The sequence below is a fragment of the Frankliniella occidentalis genome, unplaced genomic scaffold, assembly GCF_000697945.3.
Source record: "Frankliniella occidentalis isolate FOCC.00 unplaced genomic scaffold, Focc_3.1 Scaffold2, whole genome shotgun sequence".
In the NCBI taxonomy this organism is placed as follows: domain Eukaryota; kingdom Metazoa; phylum Arthropoda; class Insecta; order Thysanoptera; family Thripidae; genus Frankliniella; species Frankliniella occidentalis.
Genome location: NW_026267132.1, coordinates 1,459,823 through 1,469,394, shown reverse-complemented (window position 1 = coordinate 1,469,394; position 9,572 = coordinate 1,459,823). Strand labels below are relative to the sequence as shown.

At 58.4% G+C, this 9,572-nt stretch overlaps 2 protein-coding genes across 5 annotated transcripts in view; one reads left to right on the top strand and one right to left on the bottom strand.

Annotated features, from left to right (window-relative positions):
- Window positions 1-630: 630 nt before the first annotated feature.
- The window catches only part of LOC113218294 (uncharacterized), a 20,703-nt gene continuing 11,761 nt past the window's right edge, over window positions 631-9,572 (bottom strand). The window contains exons 2-8 of one of the 3 annotated variants that reach the window (XM_052265365.1): window positions 7,888-8,009; window positions 7,514-7,730; window positions 6,815-6,931; window positions 2,583-3,166; window positions 2,125-2,484; window positions 1,162-1,891; window positions 631-1,072 (exon numbers count right to left, since the gene is read on the bottom strand). In XM_052265365.1, coding sequence (XP_052121325.1) covers window positions 921-1,072; window positions 1,162-1,891; window positions 2,125-2,484; window positions 2,583-3,166; window positions 6,815-6,920 — 1,932 coding nt within the window. In that variant the 5' untranslated portion in view covers window positions 6,921-6,931; window positions 7,514-7,730; window positions 7,888-8,009 and the 3' untranslated portion in view covers window positions 631-920. Of the gene's footprint in view, window positions 1,073-1,161; window positions 1,892-2,124; window positions 2,485-2,582; window positions 3,167-3,372; window positions 3,973-6,814; window positions 6,932-7,513; window positions 8,010-9,572 lie in introns of those variants that run through there. The other 2 variants (XM_052265356.1, XM_052265352.1) reach the window with 2 other exon arrangements.
- LOC113218264 (uncharacterized) overlaps window positions 8,065-9,572 on the top strand; it is an 11,080-nt gene continuing 9,572 nt past the window's right edge. The window contains exons 1-4 of one of the 2 annotated variants that reach the window (XM_052265373.1): window positions 8,069-8,480; window positions 8,676-8,971; window positions 9,051-9,187; window positions 9,263-9,471. In XM_052265373.1, the coding sequence (XP_052121333.1) occupies window positions 8,927-8,971; window positions 9,051-9,187; window positions 9,263-9,471 (391 nt within the window). In that variant the 5' untranslated portion in view covers window positions 8,069-8,480; window positions 8,676-8,926. Of the gene's footprint in view, window positions 8,972-9,050; window positions 9,188-9,262; window positions 9,472-9,572 lie in introns of both variants that reach the window. The other variant, XM_052265369.1, reaches the window with a different exon arrangement.

The window sequence follows — 9,572 nt, the reverse complement described above, 5'->3', positions numbered from 1 at the left end:
TATGGGGGCGACCCGTGGGGCCCGGGGCACTTCGGGGCACTTCGCGTGTTGAACCGCCATACCAGCCGCAGTACCGACCCGACGCACCGAAAAACTTGGGCCAAATGAACCCTTTGAGGTCCTCAACTTGATGGAGGGTCCCGCCCACACTGTATTATGATGCCGCTACACCCTCCCCACCCTTTCCCCCTTCCTCTTTCTTCAGTCTCTCGTCTCTCCCCTCTCTCTTCCGACCCTTTCCTCATATTTGTCCCTTTTGTCCCTCGCTTCTTTCCAGTGTCAGTATGTTGACCTTTTTCAAAGTGTTTTCCAAGCAGTGAAATCTCTCGCCATATTGCAATCGCGCCTTAATTTTGCTCCGGGAACCATTTTCAATCAACCCAATAAAATTTACACCAATGCTATTCGATTTGTTTGACATCAGAGATCGAGGGTAGCTGCACTGCCGTTGTCGTGTGTAGCTGGCACCACGGGGTAGACGGGTGCGTGGAGTCGCGGTGCTCACGCACAGCAGGGGGTAGTCACCGCGATACCCCTCGACCCTCGCGGTGCGCGTCGTGTTGTGCGCCTCCTTGCCTCCCCTTTGTGGCGCCCCCTCCCGGCGCCACGTCCCAATCAACCGGCGCGGGGTATTTTCTCCGTATATCATTATTATTACAATAACATTACTATCACAAAAGGTAAATACACAACACACTGCACAGAAAAAAAACTGCTTCTAAAACCATCACTGGGCCATACTCACTTAATTTGTAAACTACAATGTAACATTACTTTACTAATGTTACCTTAATCACAGATAATACTGATCATGGCCTCCCCTTTGAGCAAAACGAAAATAGTTAAATTTCGATAACATCGATTCAAATGCTCGTTCAACATCTGTTGCCAACTAATAAATTAAACTGTGATTCGACGGATCACATGAGGAAGAATTCGGGTCCGATGAAGCTGCCGCACTTGGGGAAGTCGCTTGGGATGGGGGGTAGATCGCTCTCCTCCCCGACCTGCAGGATGACGCCCAGCCCGGACGACGACCGATAGAAGGACTGTTCGCGAAGCAGCCAGTACCCTAGAACAAGACAGTTTTTTGACAATTAGTCCTGCTTTGTTTTCGTCATAATACGTTACTCGACCGTGACGATGGGGCGCTGTACGCACCAGGGTTGTCTGCGATGAACCTGAGCGCGCAGGCCCCGTGCGCGGGCACGCTGGCGACGTCCTTGCGCACTGGGCGGAGCAGGTGGCGCCGCAGGAGCCTGCCCTGGCGGTCGGCCGCGGCCAGCGCCTCCCAGGAGCCGCGCTGGGGCTCCTCCCCGGGCGCCCCCGCGGGCTTGTGGCCGCGCCCCACCACCCAGAAGCTGTGGCCGTGCAGACGGAAGACGTGCGCGCGACCGCCGTCGCCACCCTGGTCGGCGAGCACCAGCTCGACGGAGCTGCCGAGCGGCACCCGGATGACGTGCGCGCACTCGCACGAGTGGTCGGCCTGGCCGTGCAGGTGCGACGGGCAGGCGGCCGGCCGCCGGTCCCCGCGGCACACGGCCGCGCCGCCCTCGCCGTCGTACCTCTCGGCGTCGCGGGGCTGCGTGAGGAGCGGCGAGGCGGGCAGCGCCAGCGAGATGTTGCACATGCGCGGCACGGCGCGCGGCCACGGCAGGTCCGCGGGGCTGAGCGGCGGCCGGCCCGAGCCGGGCTTGCCGGGCGGCTGCGGCCCGCTCAGGTCGCCGCGCAGCCCGGCGACGGGGTGGAAGTCGAAGGGCAGGTACAGGCGCACGTCCACGTCGTCCTGCGACAGCTCCTCCGGCAGCGCGTCCAGGCCCTCCAAGTCGGTGGCCTCCAGCGAGTCGACCACCTCCACGTCGGCCAGCTCAGGGGCGGGGGTGGAAGGGTACTGGAAGGCAAATTGAAGTTTAAAGTACGCCGACAGTCGAATCCCAGTAAGCTAATTCAAGTCGCCCAATCCGCATACGCAGCTAGGCTGTGCGGTATGGGGCGGCTTGCCCAACGCCCATCGTCCCGACCTTGGCGCCTTACGGCCCGGGGGTAGGCATCCCGCACGCACGCGTGCCGTGCGGTACAGCCTGGTTCAGCCTAGTGAAGGAAGTGTAGACACAAGTCATGTACCTGAGCTCGCCTCTGTCTCTTCTCCTGCTCCTTAAACGGAAGGTCGATGGTGGCCTCGGTGAGCCCGCCGCCGACGCTCTGCACCACGAGGCGGTACGCGGCCGCGGCGGCGGCGGGCGGCTGGTCCGCGCTCAGCACCGCGTCGACGCGCTCCCCGGGCCACAGCGTGAGCGCGCGGGTGCTGCGCGGGCGGACGGCGTGCCCGTCGACGGCGACCACGAGCAGCGCAAGGCCCGACACGGAGACGGTGACCGGGCCTGGGAGCGGGCCGGGCGCTGGCCGCCCCGCGACCTCTGGAGTGCCCCCGCCGTGCAGCAGGCGCAGTCGGTAGCGTCGGCCGCGGACCAGCGGCGCGCTCGCCTGAAGCACAACCATGGTCATTAATACCGTCTCGTCCGGTCGGAATGGCATGGAACAGAGACACTCGTTATGTATTTCTGTATCCGCGGGTGGCTGACCTGCTGCTCGGCGCGCCCGTTGACCAGCAGGGAGCCGCCGAAGGCGGACACGGTCAGCAGGTGCACGTCCTCGTCGTAGAGCTGGCGGTGCGGGTCGCGCGCGTCCGCCTGGCGCACGACGAGCGGCCCGAACACGGCCTCGGCCTGCGGCGAGCCCGTCGCGGCCCACAGGTGCGTGCCGGCGGCCGAGGCGCGGAACTTGTACTGGAAGACGGTGTGCGTGTTGATGGGGCACTGCGTGACCTGCGGCGCGCCGTCCATCCAGGGGAACTCGCGCGGGCTCTGGCCGCCCCAGTGCACGGCCAGCGCCTGGCCTGGCGCGCGGTTCAGCACGTCCACCACCACGATGTCGTTCTCGCAGACGCGCAGCGCCGGCCCCGGCAGCATGCGGTTGGCCGTGAGCACGGCGCGGCGCGTCATGTCCCCGGGCACGCACTGCGCCGCGTCGCAGTGGCTGCGGTTGGCCGGGCACTGGCCGCACGCCGGCCCCAGCGTCTCGTACTGCTCCAGGCTCAGCTTGTAGCGGCAGATCATGGGCGAGTCCAGCTCGTGGCACGGCCGGTCGCACGAGGCGTAGTACGGGTCTGCAACGGGATTGGGCAAATAAGTGGACATTTCTCGACAACAAAACATTTCAAACGTGCTTAGTTTTTTTTCTTGTGGAGGTTTTGAAATGTTGGGGTAAAATGCCTAAGTTCAACTGTTTGGGAATTCATTCACATCACGGAAACGTTATCAGTCTCTAGTCTAGCGCCTAGCACCAGACCAGCTTCGGGAGACGGGTACTCACGTGGCAGGGGCGTGCACCACAACACAAACAGCACGAGGACCAGGAGGCACGAAAAAGGCGCCCAGCGCGCCCAGCGCCGGCCTCGCACCTCGGCGCCGTGTACCCGGCAGCGGCACAGCTCCACGGGGCCGCCCTCACCACGCCCACTCGCGCCCACCAGGGCCCGGGGCACCATCCCAACACGGGAACACGGGGGCGCGCTGGGGGACCTGCTTCAGGCCGCGGGGGCGGCCAGCAGTGCCGGCGCGGGCGGCAGGCCACTGGGGGCGGCGGGGGCGCGGGCGGCGCGGGGGCAGGAGCGTCCCAGCCCGTACACGAGCAGGTGCACCGCGAAGCCCACGGACAACAAGTACTCCACGCACTGCCACATCTGCGTCGCACGCGGCCCGGGTGTCGCGGCCGTCGGTGGGGGCCGGACCAGGAGGGGCACGGTGGTCGACGACAACGGTGTTCGTCTCGGGCTGGAGCGCGGACTGGTCGGGGGCTCGGCGGGCGGGTGTTTGGCGCGAGTGTCAACTGGACTGGTGTTGGGGCTGCGGCGCGGGCCGGGCCGGGGCTGTTGCTCGCGGTTACCTCACCGCGCCCCCACCACGCGCCGCGGCTCCCGATGCGGGGGTCTCTGGGGGTCCACGCGCTGCACGGCCAGCACGGCCCGGGCCCCTGGAGGTGCGGGGGCGCCCGGAGGCACCCGGAGGCGTCCCGTCCGGAGGGTGTCGGAAGGCACAGGATTGCATCACGGGCCGCAAGCGCGGTGCGGACAGTCATGCCCCCACCCCGCCCCGCCCCGCGCTCCTGGTGTCGTACTGAGCGGCGAGGGGAAGGCCGGGGCGGGGTGGCGAGGCAGGCCGCAACGGGATGGGACGGGGCGGGGTGACTTGCGATTGCAAAACCGCACTCCGCACTTCCTCCTCTCAAATCGCTCGCGCGTCAAACAACAACATCAACGACAAGATATGCATCTAATTGTGTCTCCCCGTCTGCGGCGAGCAGGTTAACGACAGCGAGAAATAGACAAGCTTTCTCAGTAGGAAGAACAAGAGGAAGTCCGCTTAGTGACGTAGCGAAGTGCAGTCGTCGCAGTCCCTAAACGAAGCAGAAGCAGAGCACGGAGCGCGGCCATGGCTTTGTTTTGGCAGAAGGCCACTAGGTGGATTTGTGGTCTCTCGGTACCAGACAAAGCCCAGTTATCATCAGAACGGTAAACCGTGGTTCGAAAAGATTGTGGTCTCTAAACAGACCCGTCGAGCGGGCGCCGGGCACTTGTGTGCGAGCGGCGCTGGCGCGGATTACGACGTACTCGGGGTGCTCGAGTAGTCCATGAGAGGCCGCGGTCGCCGCCGAGGCGCCCTGCTGCCTACCGCCCCGCGGCCGACGCATCTGGCCCTCACATATCCGGGCGTGGCGTGGCGGGACGAGGCGGGGCGGGGCTAGTGTTTGCTGACGCATGTCGCGCAAAATGTAAACCGAGCGCGGCGAACCCCGCACGGCCCGCGGCAGCCCGCGCAGCCCGAGGGCGGTGGCGTACGAGTATACGGAGTCGCGGTCGCCAAACTCGCGAGCCAGTTTCTGTCCCCGTCTTTCGCGCAGAGCGCGTGGCGGAGGGAGAGAGACAGCCGTGCGGCCCGGAGGCGACCTCCCCGCGGCCACCACCGGGCCCGCGCAGGCCGACCCAGACACCGTGGAGCTGCCGCGGGAGCGATAGTGGCGGCCGGCGGGCGGGCGGGGAGTGAAGCCGCAGCGGCTCAGTTTTTGTTTTCAGCACGGAATTTTGGATGATGTCTCATCGGGCGAGCCGGAGGCCCCGGGCAGAGCGCGTCGTCCCCGCCGGCCAACGCTCCGGCCAGCGCGGCCAGCGCCACCGCCAGGGCGTACGCCGGCCACACGTGCATGCCGATGGAGGCAGTGATAAGAACGACTGCCGTAGTTTCCAGCTCAATCAGACTCTCATCGGCCACGGGCGGCACGATGACTTCCCATCCAGATAAACGGCATTCACAGGGGAAATCCCGAGGGAAATCCAAATGCAAAACTAATTTAGATAAACAAAGGAAATTTTTCAGGTGATTTATAGAGTACTGATAAATCAAAGAAAATGTTTCCAAATAATTTCAAATAAATATTCCGTTATACACGGAAAAACAGAACTAGTTAAATTAGCAAATACATTAGCTAACTTCTATTTTTGTGAAGCAAAAACTCCTTTGTATGAAAGTTGCCAACTAGTAGGGGGCCATGGCCTGCCCGCGTCGTTACCACCTCCCGACGGGCGGCAGACGTCGTTCTGGAAGACGATCCGAACGTCCCTCGTCACTGCCGGACACTTTCTCCCCTCAAGACTCGGCTAAGGGCCTGGCCGACTCTGCTGAGTCATCTATCATAACCTCCAGCTCCAGCAGGGAGGCAACAGCGCCGGCGGCGCGGTCGAGGTGTTTAGGTACTTACACGCCTGGTGGTACCCGCCCAGGCACCACACACCTGTCCAATACCTGACAAACTAAAAGGTCTGTACCGGCATGGATGAAGTTTTCCATTTCTTCCGAAAATGTTTTAGTGTCTGGGAATATTCTCCACAATTTCGAGGGGACATTGCCTTTTCCCTACCCATTACACCTAGTGGCTGATTAACCCCGCACATTTCTAGAGTTATACACTGTACCGCACGCACAAGTTCGGGCGGGTTTGCAAATCACCCCTGACCATGGCGCCTTTGAGACCGAGCGAGTAGGCAACCCGCCTTCATGTAAGGACTGAGACACCAAAGCGGATCTTCGAAAGCACGCTGGCTTAATCACCCACTGGTATACATACAAAAATGGGAGTGGACACATCCAACTGTGACTACTTCAGGAATATTGTCCCAGCGTAAATATATATATACATTTGTTTCATGGCAACGTACCGCAGTGTACTGTAAATTTCGACACCGGTACTCACGGCCCGCCAGGCCGTGTGCGCGATATAGCGAGAGGCGCCGGCGACAAAGCGAGGCCAAAGCTAAAGCAGGACGGTACGTGCTGCACAATGCGCTTTCACTGCGGCCCTTCGCCAGCGGCCCCAGCGGCGCCAGCAGCTCCAGGACCCGCTCCAGTAGCAGCAGCCCGAGGCGGTCCGCGCTCATTGTCGTGTGCTTCCGCGGCCAGCCGTTTCGCCCGGGGGTATATAACTACTTCACTGTAAATTCAAGCGTACTCCGATTTTTCTGTTTTTTCTCGTTTTTTTTTATTCTCTTAATTTGTGATTTTTCTGACTTTTCTTTTTAAAAAATCGTTTTTTCTTGATTTTTTTAAGGGTGTGCGCTGATGGTTTTTGAGTGAAGAACCCCTCGGTCGTGCCTCTCAGCGCTCGCGCCGAGCCACGAAAGGGAAATTGATGAGGCAGAAGGCAGAGCGGCATAACGATCATTTTCGAACCCGCGGCGAACCTCTCGCATTCGCATACTTACTTGGCACGGGCGTGAAGTAGATGATGGTGGTGACGACGGAGGCGAGGCCGATCAAGATGGTCGCCCGGAGCAGGAAGGCGCCTCCCGCTCTGCAGCAGCACGACATGGTGGCTAGAGCTGGAACCGAGGAAGATACAGTGACATCAGGTGAGGCCTAGGTGAAGGTGAAGATATTAGCACTAAAATACCCCTCCCCACGTCCCTTTTTAATCTTTTTTTTTTTCCTTAAAATCGAGAATGACTTGCGCGGCGGCCGTGAGATGAGAGTACAGTTTCTAACAAATTCGAGGAAACGTCCGAGCCAGGTGTAATCGCACCCGCCATCGACACGTCTCAGGCCGATTAAACAGACCACAACAAACCCGGCCTTAACCTTGGAGGGCTGCAGAGGCTGTATAGGGCGTGGCGGGGGCGCGGGGCCGTGGGGGTGCAGCCATAGCGGTCGCGGCGGCGGGTCGCGGGCCGCAACACTTTTACAAGCGGAGCACGGAACCTGTTTCAGCTTGGCGCGGGCCCCGTGTATCTCCCAATTTAATCCATTTCCTATCTAAGCGCATTCAAAATGGAACTGTCTCAAGGCCGCCCGACATTTAATGTCAAACGAGGCAAGCGCTACGGAATTTTTCAGCACGCAGGTGGATTTAGCAAAACTAACACATTGTACAATACGTACTCAACACCTCTGACACTTGTGCTTACCGATTGTTTGGCAGATCCCTCCGGGGCAGTGACACCACCTGCTGCTGCTGCTGCTGCCGCCACACGACCGGTCGGCAGGGCTCAAGACGTTCGTCTGATGACTGCTGATCTGCTCCCTGACGTATGCAGTAAGTCGGCGACACACCCGTCGGAGACCGAATAAGCAACAGCGTCGCGTTTTCCTCGCGCGGCAAACCTACGCCCGAGTCGCGGGTACCTGACGCATCCGCCGCGTTCAGACGGCGAGTGCCTTTGCCTGGCGGCCACCTTCGCCTCGGCAGAGTTTCTCCGCTCGGCCCGCGCGGGGCGGCGCCGGCAGTGCCAGTGCCCGCCACCCGCCGCCGCGTCGTCTGCTGGACTTGACATACCGGTACCTGGTTCCTACTTTGTGGTCAGCGCGAAAGGGACGCAGCGGCGCGGGGCGTCACCGGCGTTGCATGCAGCCCGCAGCCCGTCCGTCGTACTCAAAGCAGTCAGGTGGCCTAATGCGCGTGAGCTAGAGCAGTGATAACACGAAGAAAAGAATTATTGACGTGTTCTGAACTGTGATCGTTTCATGTCGCATTCGGAACATGTTACAACTTTGCAGCCTAGGCTCCCGGTAGTTTATTGTTTTTGTTTTCATTCAAGTTGGGTACAGTAGAATCTTCTTGTAACTAACGAGCGTTACTTCGCACGTGCTGGATGCTTCCTTCGTAATCAGAGCGCCGCACCGCCGCACCGGTTCAAATTCAGCGGGCCGCTCGCTGAAATTCTCATAGAGTTCGAGTCAGCGCCTTGTAGGTTCCCAGACAGTTCGCAACTCGCATCAATCCCGTTGGTGGCTTTAGTTTACCCAGTTTGAAAACAGAAGTTTGAAATTATTTTAGGGGTTGTAGGGGCATTTTAGTCAAAATTTAGTGTAAGGGGGGTATAACTGTGTAATGTGTTACTAAAAAGGAAGCTGGGGCAGTTTAGTCTACGGCAGGTACCGTCAGATAGCTCCAAGTATATATGCTTTAAAAAAAGCAATTAAATTTTATGACCCTGTGTTAGTTGTTGTGGCTGCAGCCGTCTAACCTGGGAGATACAATGCTAGGAAATGAGTGTGTTTTAACCTCGCCGGTTGAGAAATTAAAGCATAATGGCAACTTGGCGCCTATTCTATCGTCTCCCGTTTCAGTGAAGAATGAAGCGATCGGGTTGTCTCCTGAAAACCATCCGCGCCAGCAGCTCACACCCCCTGATGCTGGAAGTCATGTCTTGGAGGAGAATGCCACCCCTGATGTGAAATCACAGTGTAAATCGAAATATTATGCCTGTCCACCATCAGGCTCCTTGAAGCATGTACACAGAACACCTCCCTCTCGTACTAAAAGTATAGTAGTTACCAACCCATTTGATGTTGGTATTGCGGACCGCCTACCTTTTCCCATGTATAGCCCTTCAGTATTTGCCAGAGTTGTAAGCCCCAATCAGGTAAGTACCTGTAAAATGTTGAACACTAGAGCCCATTAGCCTGTCCCTATTTTCAATTTAGCATTCATTCTCATAACAGGACAGCCCTACATTTCGATGGACCATTGAAGACATATCTCGCATCTACCCTGCTGATATAGAGGAATTTCCATCTCATCAGTATGAGGAGGCAGTTGATCCTGAATTAGAGTCTAAAGCCCAAGAAGCAATCAACAGGTCTGATTTTCTAATTTATTCCCTTTTCTCTCACAAGTAATTCCTCAATATCTCATGTTGTCGTTTTTTTTAAAGGTTCTTCCATAAAAATCAACCTCATTTGCCTAGCCCTTGGAATCCTAAGCCAGACTCCAATGCACTCAGACAAGAAATCAATGCTGGAACACCAACCATACCACAGCAAACTGTTAATGCAACATCAGGGGTAACACCTAAACAGCATGTTGATTCAGACTCAGACCTGGATCATAGTTCAGCATCTCAAAAAAATCCTTCCAGAGAAGGTATTTGTGCCCATCCTTTCAGTTTATGAAAATGACTTTAAAATGTTAATTTGGTTCTTAAGTTGTTATTTTATCATTATTATTTTTTTCTAGTTTGGACC